This window comes from Salvia splendens, chromosome 13, assembly GCF_004379255.2.
Source record: "Salvia splendens isolate huo1 chromosome 13, SspV2, whole genome shotgun sequence".
Classification (NCBI taxonomy): domain Eukaryota; kingdom Viridiplantae; phylum Streptophyta; class Magnoliopsida; order Lamiales; family Lamiaceae; genus Salvia; species Salvia splendens.
The window spans coordinates 5,359,022-5,375,265 of record NC_056044.1 but is presented as its reverse complement, the minus strand read 5'-3'; the positions used below and the strand labels follow the sequence as shown (position 1 = coordinate 5,375,265).

General features: G+C 36.9%; 3 protein-coding genes across 3 annotated transcripts; 2 read left to right on the top strand and 1 right to left on the bottom strand.

Moving 5' to 3' along the window:
* Window positions 1-4,220: 4,220 nt before the first annotated feature.
* LOC121760381 lies at window positions 4,221-7,328 on the top strand. The gene is made up of 3 exons (XM_042156063.1): window positions 4,221-4,793; window positions 6,479-7,021; window positions 7,108-7,328. Exons 1-3 carry the CDS (start codon window positions 4,221-4,223, stop codon window positions 7,201-7,203), a joined length of 1,212 nt encoding a protein of 403 aa, XP_042011997.1. The 3' UTR covers window positions 7,204-7,328.
* Window positions 7,329-8,265: 937 nt separating this feature from the next.
* LOC121760132 (ADP,ATP carrier protein 1, mitochondrial-like) lies at window positions 8,266-11,098 on the top strand. Its single transcript, XM_042155749.1, has 4 exons — window positions 8,266-8,360; window positions 9,411-9,914; window positions 10,016-10,387; window positions 10,485-11,098. The coding sequence occupies exons 2-4, from the start codon at window positions 9,417-9,419 to the stop codon at window positions 10,779-10,781; spliced, it is 1,167 nt and encodes a 388-aa protein (XP_042011683.1). The 5' UTR covers window positions 8,266-8,360; window positions 9,411-9,416; the 3' UTR covers window positions 10,782-11,098.
* A 486-nt stretch (window positions 11,099-11,584) lies between these two features.
* Window positions 11,585-14,078, bottom strand: LOC121760380 (extensin-2-like). Its single transcript, XM_042156062.1, has one exon. The coding sequence runs from the start codon at window positions 14,076-14,078 to the stop codon at window positions 11,823-11,825; it is 2,256 nt and encodes a 751-aa protein (XP_042011996.1). The 3' UTR covers window positions 11,585-11,822.
* Window positions 14,079-16,244: the final 2,166 nt, after the last annotated feature.

The window sequence follows — 16,244 nt, the reverse complement described above, 5'->3', positions numbered from 1 at the left end:
TGAAAATTTGTAACATAGCTACCAAACAGCCCCTTATTGTGTTAGAAGGTTTCAATTTCTTATCCAGTGGGTACATCTTAAAACAAAAATACCTTAGAGTTAAATTAGTTTGCAATATAACTTTAAAATTAATTTATTTACGGCCATAAATTTTCCTTTCGTTTACAGAGTACACTAACAATAAAATACTCAATTGATTAGTCAAAATATAGTAATGACCCCATGATTGACACAAAATCAATAAGCAAACACTTCTCCGTAGTATTTCTTCCGTCTGCCATTAGGAGTCCCATTTGTTGGCGGCACAGATTTTAAAAAATGTTAAGAAAAATGGATGTAAAAAAGTTAGTGAAATATGCGTTCCACTTAGATTTAAATGAAATGTGAGTAAAATGAGTTAGTAAAAGTGAACCGGGAGACAGACTAAAATGAAAAAAAAGGAACTCCTATTCGCGGACGGAGGGAGTATATATCAAATGTACATTGCTACATAGATAAGTAATTTTTATTGTTAAATTAATATTTTGATTGTTAAAAAAGTTATGAAATATTTTATTCTTGAAAACGATACGTTTGGTACTAATGGTTATTACTTAAACAATGAGGTATTTTTGAATCAACGTCTTGAATAACGGGATAAAATCCATACCATATAGTTTTCTCTGTCTTGGTCACAAAAATCGGTTGTAAAATAGACACATTTCACGTTATCAACAATATATTAGGCTTATTCGTTACTTGGGATTTTCATGTCTTGCCCAAGGCAAACTAATGTGAACAAGTTTATTTGCCAATTCCTTTTTCTTGTTTTAGGGAACTTTCTTTGTCATTTCAATGTTTCAGTTTTCCGAACTACGCATTTATGGGCTTATTTTTTAGAGAAGAATGGAATATATAATGTTAATTCACATAGTAATGGGTTCATTCCATTAATAATTGAAAAATTATTGACACATATGAAGAATGTTGACCTATTAAAAATATATGGTTGAAGGAAAAATATAATAAAACATCAACTATCAAAAGTATGGATGGCCATTTTTAACACGACATAATAATCCGACACGAAATTAATGGGTTTGGGTCAAGTTTTATTAGGTTCGGGTCATTGCGGGTCGACCCAATAAGAACCCGATGATTTCGGGTTGGGTTAGGGTTGAATACGGGTGATTTTAAGAAATAAAATTACTATTATTTTTAATTATTTTTATTAATTAAAAATATTATACTTTGAAATTTATAATCTTATTTGCCAAGTTTGAAGTTCATGGAAAAAATAAAACTTTTTTTGAAAGTTACATGATATTATTATCAAAATTTTAATATCACGAATTCATTGTTTAATTAGAAACGAAAAGCACGCATCTGGATTTTGAAAAAGAAATTAATTGAGCTTCTAACTTAAATTGTTAGTACTAGTATTAAATTTTCCTTTTGATTTGGTCACCGAACAATTAGTTAGTGATTAAGCAAATATACATTCTAAATTTCTAATTAAACAGCCACCACCACTTCTTTAGGCACCAACCATTAGAGTCATGAATATGTCCATTGCTGCCTTATTTGGTGATTACCTAATGTTAATTAAATTTCTAATTAAACAAATGGTTTCGTTTTCTTATTTCGCTAGTTGGGTTCAACAATAGGGTTCTAGTATTAACTAACAAAACCAGCCCATGCTATCCTTATGTTGGGCTGAAATAATCATTATCATACAATTAAGCACAATATACATTCTAAATTATTCCAATGCAATGAAGGAATCTAATTGAGGCGATGCAAAGAGACCTAACTTAACATTACTTGATATTTAGACAATGCTAATGCTAATTCCAAGAACATTCGCGCGATCACGTAACCTAGGACGGGACCATTGCAGAACACGCTGTGTCTCTTTAGCAAACGAAGAGGGGCGGACATCACGCTACGTGCCCTCCCCCCCCCGCGGTTATTCAGTGACATGTGTGGTGCACTGATGCATATATACTGGGCGTAAATATGAATATCTCAAAATTTTGTTATTAAAAAAAATGAATTGGCAAACCGGCCAACATAAATTTTGATATGTTCAACCAGTACTTTCACATTGCGAGACCATATATTGTGCTATTGTTTGAGAATGATAAAATGATCTTTGTAGGGGAATTTGCGATGCAATATGTGTAGATTACATGAATACATGAGGGCGCCCACAACCCATGACTGGCAATAACTGCACCATCTTCACGAAGCACACCACAATTTCCCCGACATGCTTGACAACATTGATTGCATCATTGCATGCTTTGTCATTGGAAAAATTTTCCAATAACATAGAAAGGACATATGCCGGTCATAAAGGCTCTCATCCAATGATTGTACTAGAAGCAGTCTACGCACTGGCTCTAGATTTGCATACATTTTTGGTGAACCCATCCAACAATGATATAAATGTCCTCAACTACTCTAACATCTCCAATGACATTTTAAACGTTAGAGCTCTATTGATACAATTCACATTCGCTATAATATGAGGTACTATCTCATCAGTGACACCTATCCAAGGTGGTCGACATTCGTGAAGTCGTTTTTTTTTGCCTAAACAAGCCCAAAATAGCTCTATTTGCATAGAAGTCAGGCTGCCTGTATAGGCTGCGTGTATAGACGTAGAATATGCATTTGACATTCAACAAACTATTTCACAATCATCAAAGATTCAATGTGTTTTTGTTCAAGAAAGTGCTTATATAGACATCATGTATGCGTGTATTATATTGCACAACATAATTATTGAGGACGAAATATCGATTGCCCCAAATTGGGCTTCAGTTCCTCGAGCTCCTCCACTTCATCCGATCGACAACCCAAAAAAGAGAGGTGTGTCGTGGATGACTCAAAATATAACATAAAAACAGGTTTATCTATAACTCGATCCATTTTTTATTACACAAAATTTCATGGATATATACATACACCCGTATATTACGCATATACACATGATTCCACGTTAACCATGTTCCAACGTGTTTATTCGATTGATTGATATTCTCTTAACTGTGTTTCTGGTCAAAACAAATATTTTAATATAATTTGCTATTTATAATATAATTCATATATTTCTCAAATATTATTGGGGTGTCGTGAGTTGTGTAGTATTTTAATGAAACAGAGATTTTAGATGAAGAATCTTTTCCTTCTTATTCATTTTTAATTATTCTATTCCTTCCCTATTTATTTTTAATCAATGCGTAGATCACATAGCTACATAACACTACAACAGATTTGGCAGATTGAGTCCAGGAATGATGAATTCTCTTTGATGGAAAATAGAGGAGAATATGTATTTGCACCCTCTTCTCTTCCTTTTTCTTTCTTCGAAAGTTTGAGAGAGTCAATGCGATTACTTGTCCATTTTAGGTCACGTCTAGATTCAACTGGCCTATACATCGGATTAAAAATGACATGTCGATTTAAACCATGGACAAAGAGAATTGTCATGGGAAATTTGCACAATTTGAAAGGTTAGTAATTTTAAGACCAAGGTTAACAATGAATCAAAAGAAATAGAATTAGAAAGATCATATAAAGATATGAATAATTGAGTTTGAGTTTTGGTGTTATTTAATTTGATTGACCATTAATTAGTATTTTATGACAAAATTATAGTACATGAAATCATTTTCAATCACTCCCAAATTGACACCCTTCTTTTTGAATTATAGACTTACAACCAAAGAGAAGACCCTATTAAATAGTTCGATTTACCATATTCAAGTTGCACAATATTTGACTCAATTTCTGCCAAACCGATTATAAACTAATACACGTTTCCTTATTATACTTTTTCTTCCATGGCGGGCACTTAATTTTTTTTCCTGGATTAACATTGCCAGAAAAGTATTGGTCAGAGCCATGTGATTGTGATATACGCCTTAATCAAAAGAAATCCCAATAGAGTTGACAAATCAATGCGTTCCAAAATGAAATAATCACTACTAACTCTTATAAACGTAAAACTAATAACTCCAACACAAATCAAAATAATGGCTTCTCCATATTTAAAAAATTTCTTAACAAGCTGCACCTTATGGAAAACCCTCGTAGTCATAGGCCTATTCCTCAATTTGATGGTCACCACCCAAAAACCCCACCAACTCCTATCCACCAGATGGGTCCCACCGCCCCCGCAGGCCGATGAAAACCACCATCGAACCAACCTTAGCCACATAGCGTTCGGCATGATGGGGTCCGTCCCAACGTGGCCCCACCGGAGGGGCTACCTGGAGGCGTGGTGGCGGCCCAACAAGACCCGCGGGTACGTGATCCTGGACCGGGCCCCGCCTCCAGAGCTCCTCCCTTGGCCCAAGACGGCCCCTCCGTACAAAATAGTGGACAATATCTCGGAGCTATTCCGGGAGACGAAGCCGCGGTTCGAGCTGATGCCGCGGATGGTGCATGGGCTGGTGGAGCTGCTGAGGGAGGAGCGGGAGGGGGTGAGGTGGGTGGTGATGGGGGACGACGACACGGTGGTGTTCGTGGAAAACGTGGTGGATGTGCTGGCGGAGTATGATCATAATAAGTACTATTATCTTGGGTGGCACTCGGAGAGCGTGATATCCAACTTCTGGTACTCGTTCGACCAGGCGTTTGGCGGCGGCGGGATCGTGATGAGCTACCCGCTGGCGGCGGCGCTGGTGAGGGACATGGATAGGTGCCTGATTAGGTATGCCGGTGGCTGGTCTGCTGATTGGATTAGTATGGCGTGCATTGCTGATGTTGGAGTCAGCCTCACTCCTCATAAAGGGATTCACCAGGTTAGTTTGATTTGTTTTGTTTTTGTTTAACGGTTTTGAATTATATATGGATAAGAGATCAACCAAATTTGGAATAGGACAATCTCATGTTGGACGATTCAATCATGTCAAATATGATTTGGATGATTGGATCTATCACTAATCACTTTTATTTACTACACACTATAATGGAATCACCAAATTGAATATGGAAATGGACAATCTCATTTGGACGATCCCATCATGTTAAATATGATTCTAGTTTGTTCGGCAATACGTACTCGAAAATTTTATGAAGTTTAGATATGTTTGCAGTTATCCCGCAACAAATAAATCTGATTGTGAACATGTACTATAGTTTATAATAAAATGTGAGTGTTCCACGTGATATCTATTACCATTTATGGAATATTTAAAATGAGACATCCAAAAGTGATAAACCGGGACTCATAAAATTGGATGGAGGGAGTAAATTCATTATTCAAAATATTAAAATAAGAATTTTCCGGATGATAGGGTTTTTGTATTATAATTTATACAAAGGGTTTTGCATTATAATTTATACAAAATACTCCCTTCGCCCCACTTTATTCTTTCTTACTTTACCATTTCATCACTTTAACTATTTATTAGTATCATTTTTATAAAACGAGTACTGAAAAGTCAAAGTGACTCCTAATATGGGACATAGGAAGTATCCAATATATATGATAATATTATATGAATAATATAGTTTTTCGACGATATTATAAGATTCTACAATTTTATTCATTTTTTACAAAGTAAAACCATTTTTTAAAACTTGCGTGGATCAAATATGTGACATTTATTAGGACATGAGAGAATAATAATTTTAAAATGATCAATTGATGACTATTTCATGGTTGTTAAAGTAGTTTAAGTACAATTATATACTGATAAAGAATGTATATATTATAATACAGTAAGGAGCTTCTTGGTATGATGAAATAGAATGAGGAGGGAATGGAGTGGAGATGGAATAGAATGAAGGTGTGAATGGAATGACAATTCCATTCCATTCTTATGCTTGGTAAGCACAAGGAAAGGAATTGTTATTCCTTGATTGATTCCATTCCAATGTTTGATAACTATAAATTAATATAGAAATGGAATGGAATGAAATATGAATAATTAATATGTTGATTCTATCAAAAAAAAAGCACTACACACATTTCACACATTACACATACTACACACATTTCACATATTTCACACACTACACGCACTTCACACACTACACGCACTTCACACCCTATGTTTGATAACTACAAATAGTGTGTGAAATGTGTGTAGTGTGTGTAGTGTGTGTAGTGCGTGTAGTGTGTGAAGTGTGTGTAGTGTGTGTAGTGCGTGTAGTGTGTAGTGTGTGTGTGGAATTTTCAATTATTAAAAAATTTTAAATTTATTATAAAATTGTGATGATATTAAATTTAAATATAATATAAAATAATATTTATATAATTTTGTTAAAATTTTAAATAAGAAAAAAGGAAAATGGAATGGCCATTCGTTAGTTAAATGGATGGAATGAGTATTCCCATGCGGAATGGAATGGCCATTCGAACAGGAATGGTAATTCCTAACAAAAATATTTACCAAGTAAAAGAATTGAATGGAGGTAGGAATGTCATTCCATTCCAGTTCCAGCATACCAAGAGGGGCGTAACAGTGATTAAATTTTGCAGGTAGATTTACATGGAGACTTCTCAGGCTATCTATCAGCCCATCCCAAAGCTCCTGTGATGACCTTCCATCACTTCGACGCAATGGATCCCATATTCCCTTCCATGGATCGCATGCAATCCTCACGCCACCTCATGAAGGCGGCCGACGCTGACCAGTCCCGGCTACTTCAGCAGACCATCTGCTACCACAAGAAGACCAACTGGTCTATCTCCGTGTCGTGGGGTTACTCCGCACAAATATACGAGAGAATAATGCCACGAAGCTATCTTCAAATGCCCATCGAAACGTTCACCCCGTGGGCGAGTGGCAAGGAACACCCTTTCTACACGTTCAACACGCGCCCGCAGTCCAACGACTCTTGTGAAAAGCCTCATTTCTTCTTCCTTCAATCCGTCTCCAAGACCGCTTCACCACATCACATTGTGACAACCTATAAACGCGCCCGCCCCCGGGGCTTGCCTCCTTGTTCCTCCGCTGGCAACCACCCTGCTGATTGTATTACTAAGATTAAAGTGATTTCACCAAAGAAAAAACGCCTCCAGGTATAAAAATCAAATTGATTCTTAGTTGAATTTGTGTGTGGTTTCAAATGGTAATCTTATGTTAGTTTGTTTGATTCTTGTTGCAGATTGATAGATGTGAATGTTGTGATATTGTTCGAGTGGATGGTGGGAAAATGGAAGTTGGACTTAGGGAGTGCAAGATAGATGAGATCATAGCTTAATTTTGCACCAAAATGTGGGAGGATATCAACTGTATGTAGATGAGATTTTTTTAATGTACCCTTTTGAATAGAATAGAGTTATGGTGTGAATTGATGTGAGAAGGTATTTGTTTTTTTTTGTTTCAATCTAGTATCAAGCCATTTCCATTTGATGAGAAGGTGTTTGTAAATGTTGATTCAAAATAATTTGATGAGAGAAGGTTTTTCATATTGTTGGTTTTCTGTTAGCTGGCTTTGAATTTGCAAGTTGCCTAGAGAGTTCCCCCTAGTTGAATATTTGTAAATCGAAGAACAAATTTCCTAATTCATAACAAGTGATATTGTACAACTATACAATCGTTGATTTTTCATCTACAAGACTACAAACTTCTTGGTTACGAGTCTATATATAATCACTTTATCAGAATATATAAATTCACAACATGCACCGCTAGATATATATCAATTCAAAAATCTTTATAAACTTTTTTGGACCATTATATTTATTTTTTAGAATTAGCCTAAATTTGTGTTGGATGGGTGCAAGTGTGGAGGAGATCCGATGTGTGTACTCATATACGTATGATTTAAAAGAAATTAAGTTGTGACTTGTCAAGTTACTACCTATTCATAAAAATAAAAAAAAATCCATAAATATAAAATAGGAGTACTATTCTAAATATCGGTAGGAATGAAAAACACCTATTAAAACGATCAAGTTATATTTTTTCTTGATTCATTATGATTTTATTTCAACGTACGGAGTATTATTCAAGTACTAATTACTACTAATTACTATTCTCTCCGTTTCATAGTAGTAGAGTTAAAAGTCAATACATTTCTTGTCACTTATTTTACTTTTCTTACTTTATTATCTCTTACTCCATCCACCTGTTTAATTTTCCACTTTATTCTTTCTTTATCTAACTCATTCAACACAATTTTTTTTAAATCCCGTGATGAAAAGAAACGTCTCCAATATTATGAAACGGAGGGAGTACTACAGGACTATTTTACCAAAACAAAAATGAAAAATGAAAAATGAAAAATGAAAAATGAAAAAGAAAGGGGAAAGTAGCCACTATTTAACATTGCACTTACCTCACACCCCTTTTCTTCGCGTGACAAATTGTTAGGTCAAGGCGGAGTTCTCTCTGTCTCTCATCGTCTTCGCGAAGGTACCACAATTTTCACATCCTTCGATTCTCTAAATTCATCGGAATAAATTCTGCAGCTGGATTGGTTTCGGAACTTCACTTTAATATATAGCGATCTGCTTGTTCCTTTAACTTTGTGTACTGTATTGTGTGCTTGCAGAATCCTTTTGTAATTTGTCTTGATTGTTGCTTTCATTTCGTATATTTGTTCACTCAAATAGTAGATCTGATGGATGTAAATGCAAACCGTGCTGTTTTTTCATGAATCAGTATCTTCAACTGATTTCATGAACTTCTTATCATGATTGAATTTATTCGATCATGATTCCGATTTTTAGTTTCAGTTTCAGTTATATACTTCTGTGAAAACTAAATCATGGTTACTGTATTATTCTCGCAAATGGATGTGAGTTTGACTGGCTATGTTTTTATGGGATGGGAATGCCACTTTCTTGCACAATTATGAGGGATTTCTATTTTTGCCATTTTATCTTGTGATTCTTCTGATATTTTGTACATACTGTGTTTCAGAGATATTAGGATTAATTAGTGAAGTCATTATGAGATTTCTATTTCCATTTATTGGATGATTCTCATTTACAACAGAATATAGACTTATTTTATTTGATCTGTCGTGAATTTGCATTTTCTGGCATTTTCAATTCATAATTTGAAAATCTTTGTAATCCATCTTTTCTTTTTGGATAGTTACAAGGTATTATAAAGAAAATGGCACTCTTTCCTGCATAATCTTTGAGCTCATTTTTGTAAACATAATATTGACCTTGTGGAAGTTGATCTATGGGTGTGTGTTTGTGTGCAAGCAGTGAAGAATTATTGTACTGTTCTGGAACCGCTGTCACAATCATTTATCTGTATGTTTTTAATAGTATTGTTATCTTTCTGTGATATTATATGCACTGATGTGTCTCCAGTATTATTTTTTCACTATTTAACAAATAATATCTCCATACATTTGGCAGGCACTACTCTGTTGCTCTCCTTTTCATTCTGGTTGTTCCATAGCCATTTACTTTTTTGGTCTGATGGCTGGATTTTTTATTTTCACAGAAAGAAATGACTATGGATCAGCCACACTATCCCACCATTGCTCAGAAGGTGACTGGGAAGCTCTACAGAACAACCCCCACTCAACGTTTTGGAGCATTTGAAGGAAGCCAGCCCCGACCATCACTCTATCAATCACAGTTCAAATATGGGAACTACACCAACACTGCATTGACATATCCATGTCAAATGACGTGCGACCTTTCTATGGTCAAGTCTACCGCCTCCCCAGTTTTTGCACAAGCCCCTGCAGAGAAAGGATTTGCGGGCTTTGCCATTGATTTCCTCATGGGTGGAGTCTCTGCTGCGGTGTCCAAAACAGCTGCAGCTCCTATTGAGCGTGTGAAACTGCTGATACAAAACCAGGATGAAATGCTTAAGACTGGTAGATTATCTAAACCATACGGAGGCATCGGTGAATGTTTCTCGCGAACAATTAAAGAAGAAGGATTTGGTTCTCTGTGGAGAGGAAACACTGCTAATGTGATCCGTTACTTCCCAACCCAGGCAAGTTATATGATTTTTGTTTTCTGGACACTGGTAATATGTTTCCTTTACCCCCTAGTGTATATAGTAATACTAAATAAAATCTTTTGAATCGTTTGCAGGCCTTGAATTTTGCATTCAAGGATTACTTCAAGAGGCTTTTCAACTTTAAGAAAGATAGGGATGGTTACTGGAAATGGTTTGCTGGAAACCTGGCTTCAGGTGGTGCAGCTGGTGCTTCTTCTCTCCTCTTTGTTTACTCTCTGGACTATGCTCGTACTAGATTGGCTAATGATGCCAAGGCTGCAAAGAAGGGAGGAGAGAGGCAGTTCAACGGCTTGATTGATGTCTACAGGAAGACTTTGGCATCCGATGGTATTGCTGGACTGTATCGCGGATTCAACATATCATGTGTAGGAATCATTGTTTACCGTGGTCTCTACTTTGGAATGTACGATTCATTGAAGCCAGTTCTTCTCACTGGCACACTACAGGTATCTATAACTCTAAATATATGAATCTTCATCTGCATTTGAATATTTTGGATTGTACTGACCCCTACCTGTCTTTGAAATAATTTGTTGGTTTCAGGATAGTTTCTTTGCTAGCTTTGCTCTGGGTTGGCTGATCACAAACGGTGCTGGTCTTGCATCGTACCCAATTGACACCGTTCGCAGACGTATGATGATGACGTCTGGTGAAGCAGTAAAATATAAAAGCTCATTGGATGCGTTCTCTCAGATCTTGAAGAATGAGGGTGCCAAATCTCTATTCAAGGGAGCTGGAGCAAACATTCTGAGGGCCATAGCCGGTGCTGGTGTGCTTGCTGGCTACGATAAGCTGCAGTTACTCGTCCTCGGAAAGAAATACGGTTCTGGTGGTGCTTAAGTATGCTCATGATGATAATGACGACGACGTGGGCTTGGGTTTTCTTCGAAGACAACCGGTTTGATTCAATTTTGAATAATAATTTGTTTATGGGGGTTGTATGTCTATTCCCCAAACTCTGTTGCTTAATTCAACTCTGGATGGTAGTAAACATTGCATACGTAGGCTGACATAATTGTCAGTGCAGCTGGGTGATTGATTTCGGACAGCTGAGTTTGAGTCATGTAGTTTTCTTACTCGGGACAGTTGCATTTTTGCCTTGTTGCTGAAGGTCTGCTCAATCGTTCTGCTAAATAAAACTTGACATTTTTTTAAAACCTATGCTTGAAATGAAGTGCACAATTATTGGGGAACATAGGGAGTATAAAACCTTGTAAATGAAAAAAACAAAAAGAAACCGATTCCTGCCCACCAATGATAGAAGAGATAGACTTGGAGACTTGTTCACCTCACAAAGATGTAAAACAATTTACAGAATCACGCGTTCTAATGATAGTAACAAACAATTTTCATCAAATTTTACTCTTGTTACTTGAAAAGGCTTTTTACTCTTGTTACTTGAAAAGGCTCTTGAATATACGCGGTAAAAACGTGATTAGTGTATAATGATAATTATAATTTTGCAACGCTTAATCAGGATCCGACTAATTAGTTTGTAGATCATGAGTCTTAGTTTGTCAAAATCCAATACGTTGAGGGAAGACGTTGGTATAAAAAAATCCATTAATATATGAAGTACATGAAAAACATAAGTTACAATTAAAATCAAAGAGAAAGATTGGCAAGCATTAATCATCCGACTCTTTTTTGTCCGCAACTCCTTGATAGGATGCTGAGCATTATGGATACTAGAAGAGAGGTGAGACTTTTATCTTTAACAATATTAATGATGAAGCATTCAAAAAAGAACAAGGTTTGTTGGAATGGAATAAAAATGGTGGTTTTAGTAAATAAATAATATAAAGGAGATGAAGAGATATGATAACAAATTGGATGATGGTGGATGGGGAGATGGGGAAATGTATGGTGGGAGTGGGGTGATTAGTACTTGTATGGTGGAGGTGGTGGAGATTTGTAAAGGTAAGATGGGGGTGGAGGTGATTTGTAAAGGTAGGGTGGTGGTGGTGGGGATTTATAAACATATGGAGGAGGTGGTGGTGATTTGTATACGTAGAGTGGTGGTGGAGGTGATTCATACTTGTATGGCGGTGGTGGTGGAGATTCGTACTTGTAAGGGGGAGGTGGTGGAGACTCATATTTGTATGGTGGGGGTGGAGGTGATTCGTATTTGTACGGTGGTGGTGGTGGAGATTTGTAAACATAAGGAGGTGGTGGTGATTCGTATTTGTAGGGTGGTGGTGGAGGTGACTCATACTTATAAGGTGGTGGTGGAGGAGACTTGTAAAGATAAGGAGGAGGCGGTGGTGACTCGTATTGGTAAGGTGGAGGTGGAGGCGATTCATATTTGTAAGGGGGTGGTGGTGGAGATTTGTATAGATACGGGGGAGGTGGTGGTGACTCATACTTGTAAGGTGGTGGTGGAGACTTGTATACGTAAGGTGGAGGTGGCGGTGACTCATACTTGTAAGGTGGTGGTGGTGGAGACCTGTAAACATATGGAGGTGGTGGTGGCGATTCGTATTTGTATGGTGGTGGTGAAGGTAACTCGTACTTGTATGGTGGTGGTGGTGGAGACTCGTACTTGTAGGGTGGAGGTGGAGGAGACTTGTAAAGATAAGGAGGAGGCGGTGGTGACTCGTATTGGTAAGGTGGAGGTGGAGGCGATTCATATTTGTAAGGGGGTGGTGGTGGAGATTTGTATAGATACGGGGGAGGTGGTGGTGACTCATACTTGTAAGGTGGTGGTGGAGACTTGTATACGTAAGGTGGAGGTGGCGGTGACTCATACTTGTAAGGTGGTGGTGGTGGTGGAGACTTGTAAACATATGGAGGTGGTGGTGGCGATTCGTATTTGTATGGTGGTGGTGGAGGTGACTCGTACTTGTATGGTGGTGGTGGTGGAGATTCGTACTTGTATGGTGGAGGTGGAGGCGATTCATATTTGTAGGGCGGTGGTGGTGGAGACTTGTAAACATATGGTGGTGGTGGTGGAGATTCGTATTTGTATGGTGGTGGTGGAGGTGACTCGTACTTGTATGGTGGTGGTGGTGGAGACTCGTACTTGTAGGGTGGAGGTGGAGGCGATTCATACTTGTAGGGTGGTGGTGGAGGCAATTCATACTTGTAGGGTGGTGGTGGAGGAGACTTGTAATCATATGGAGGTGGAGGTGGCGACTCGTATTTGTATGGTGGTGGTGGTGGAGACTTGTAAATATATTGAGACGGAGGTGGGGATTCATACTTGTATGGTGGTGGTGGTGGAGACTCGTACTTGTATGGTGGTGGTGATGGGGACTTGTACTTGTAGGGTGGTGGTGGAGGCGATTCATACTTGTAGGGCGGTGGTGGTGGAGACTTGTAAACATATGGAGGTGGTGGTGGAGATTCGTATTTGTATGGTGGTGGTGGAGGTGACTCGTACTTGTAAGGAGGTGGTGGTGGAGACTTGTATTTGTAGGGTGGTGGCGGAGGTGATTCATACTTGTAAGATGGTGGTGGAGGAGATTTGTACACATAAGGAGGAGGAGGTGGTGACTTATATTTGTACGGTGGTGGTTGTGGAGGTGACTTATACTTGTAAGGTGGTGGTGGTGGAGACTCATATTTGTACGGCGGAGGTGGAGGCGATTCATACTTGTAAGGCGGCGGTGGTGGTGATTTGTATTTGTAGGGTGATGGTGGAGGTGATTCATACTTATAAGGTGGTGGGGGTGGAGATTCATATTTGTATGGCGGTGGAGGAGGTGACTTGTACTTGTATGGTGGTGGTGGTGGAGACTCATACTTGTAAGGAGGTGGTGGAGGGGATTCGTACAAGTATGGCGGTGGCGGAGGAGACTTGTACACATAGGGAGGAGGTGGTGGTGACTTATATTTGTATGGTGGTGGTGGAGGTGATTCATACTTATAAGGTGGTGGCGGTGGAGATTCATATTTGTATGGTGGCGGTGGTGGAGACTCGTACTTGTATGGTGGAGGTGGTGGCGACTCATATTTATAAGGCGGTGGTGGAGGCGACTTATATTTGTATGGTGGTGGCGGCGGTGAGCTGTAAAGATACGGAAGATGTGGCAGTGGCAAGTCGGGTTTCCACGTGGAGTCGGCATTTGCCGTGGCAGCTAAGGTGGTGACGAGAGCCACCAGAACCCACAGTTGGGGTTCTATGATGCTCTTCATGGTTGCTAATGAAAGACTGCAGTTATGGAGTTGGATCTTTCTTTTTTGTTTTCTGATTTTCATTAGTTCAACCTTAGCATTATATAGCCATTCTTCTCTACAATTTTATTGAACGAGTCTACAATTTGCTTTCAAATTGAAATTATTTTATTAAATGTTGGTAGATGTCTATGGTATTGCCGGTAAGAATCATTTAATAAAAAACAACTAATATACCTCATCTCATTCAACGCTAGAAATAGTTTTCAAATAGCTATATATAATTTGTTTTTGTTGATGTCAATGGACATTTTATTCTCTGATTGATTGTTATGATCTTGATATTAAAACAAAATTGAAAATGACATTTAAACAGAGCACAAAATTTGTATACATCGTGGGGAAGTTGATATTTAGTGGCTTGCATGATAACTAAACTACATTTTATTAGTATGTGATGAAAAATTCTAGTATTCATACAATTATACAAAGAGTGATGCTAAATGATCATATTATGGTCGGTCAATAATTTTAAAAACTTGTACCGAGTTAAAATAGTTTTTTTTTTGTTTGACCACAGGTGTATTGAACCCGTCTTCGGCGGAATCCGACTAATCCTGCTCGATCGGGTTTGTGGATTAAGGCCGAAAGTCTCTCAGGGAGTAATGGGGTTTAAATGATGGAGGGGGGGGGGGAGTATTATTAATTAGAATTACATGATGGCGGAGTTTACTAATTAAATTACGTAGGAAATTAAAAGAATGTACGTCGCAATTGTCAATTAGTAGTTTTTTTTTATGAAAAAGTATTGAAGGGATTAATACGATTGAATCTCTTTTTAATCTATTTTTAAAATTTGTGAATTTTATTCTAGTTTTAGTAATTATACCAAATCTATCCAACCTTTTTACATTATCAATTTATAACAATTTTTTTTTAAAATTTAAAATCAAAATCTTACTGTAACATTTAAGCTGCGAGATAATGTGTTGGAAGATGATTTATATTTTATCTTGGAAAAAGTTGTATATAATGATACTTATTTATATTTTGTTTTAGTTTTATTTTTTATAAACAATGATTGACCTGTTTAAATTATCAATTTTAGGCCAATATTTTCAAAACTGCACTATCAGTTTATCAATTAATTAAATCATGTCGATATGATGTGTTGGATGATGACATTATTTTACTCTGAAAAATAAATTGTGCACGATTATATTATATACTTCCTCCATCCATCATTAGGCGTCCAATTTCTTGGCGTCACGGGATTTAAGAAATATTAAAAAAAATGAGCGGAAAAAAATTAGTGGAATAAGAGTCTCACTTGTATATATTAATTTTAAAATGAAATGTGAGTTGAATGAGTTAGTGGAAGATGTAACCCTATTACCATTTATGGTAAATATGAACCAGAACTCCTATTCACGAACGGACTAAAACGAAAAACGAGACTTCTATTCGCGAACGGAGGGAGTATTTCACTGCAGTTTTTATTTTTATAAAAATAATAATCTAAAAGTTGATTGATAAAACTGGTACAAATTACAAAGATAAGAATTAAAATGATAAATTAATAGATTGGGATATACTGACTAATCTATCTATACATATATAAAAGGAGAGTTTTGGAGATATTTATAAGACTGCCATTATAAATATTATAATGAAATAAAGACTTTATAATCGTAAGTCATAAATTATAGTAATTATATACATATATAAAATGGGAGTTTTGAAGATATTTACAAGACTGTCATTATAAATATTATAATGAGATAAAGACTTCATAATCGTAAGTCATAAATTATAGTAATTATATGTAACAGCTATGTAGTTAGGCCTGCACACGGGCCGGAAACTGCCGATTCCGGTTCATGAACTTACAAGTTACAACAATTACAAATCACAAAAACTTTGAGGTCTTGAAGTCTTAAACAAAAATTTAAATACAACGAGACTACTAGTCAACAACGAAGCTAATTACAAAAAAGACTTAGAAGTTCTGAACAATAATTTTATAAGTATATATACTCTTAGTCGGCGAAAGATCTTTCTACATAACTAAATTGAAGACACATTTAGCAATTCAACTTTAAATGTTGAGTTTAGTCTAACAATCAACAATTATAGTAGAATTGTCAAAAGTTTCCCGGATTTAGCCTTATAGAGAAATCTATTTCA

What these genes read in the sequence shown, in the direction of transcription:
- LOC121760380 (XM_042156062.1), bottom strand. Translation starts at nt 14,078, where the DNA reads ATGAAGAGCATCATAGAACCCCAACTGTGGGTTCTGGTGGCTCTCGTC.
- LOC121760132 (XM_042155749.1), top strand. Translation starts at nt 9,417, where the DNA reads ATGACTATGGATCAGCCACACTATCCCACCATTGCTCAGAAGGTGACT. An exon ending in TCCGTTACTTCCCAACCCAG is followed by an intron (nt 9,915 to 10,015) that starts GCAAGTTATATG and finishes AATCGTTTGCAG; the next exon opens with GCCTTGAATTTTGCATTCAA. An exon ending in TTCTCACTGGCACACTACAG is followed by an intron (nt 10,388 to 10,484) that starts GTATCTATAACT and finishes TGTTGGTTTCAG; the next exon opens with GATAGTTTCTTTGCTAGCTT.
- LOC121760381 (XM_042156063.1), top strand. Translation starts at nt 4,221, where the DNA reads ATGGGGTCCGTCCCAACGTGGCCCCACCGGAGGGGCTACCTGGAGGCG. An exon ending in CTCATAAAGGGATTCACCAG is followed by an intron (nt 4,794 to 6,478) that starts GTTAGTTTGATT and finishes TAAATTTTGCAG; the next exon opens with GTAGATTTACATGGAGACTT. An exon ending in CAAAGAAAAAACGCCTCCAG is followed by an intron (nt 7,022 to 7,107) that starts GTATAAAAATCA and finishes TTCTTGTTGCAG; the next exon opens with ATTGATAGATGTGAATGTTG.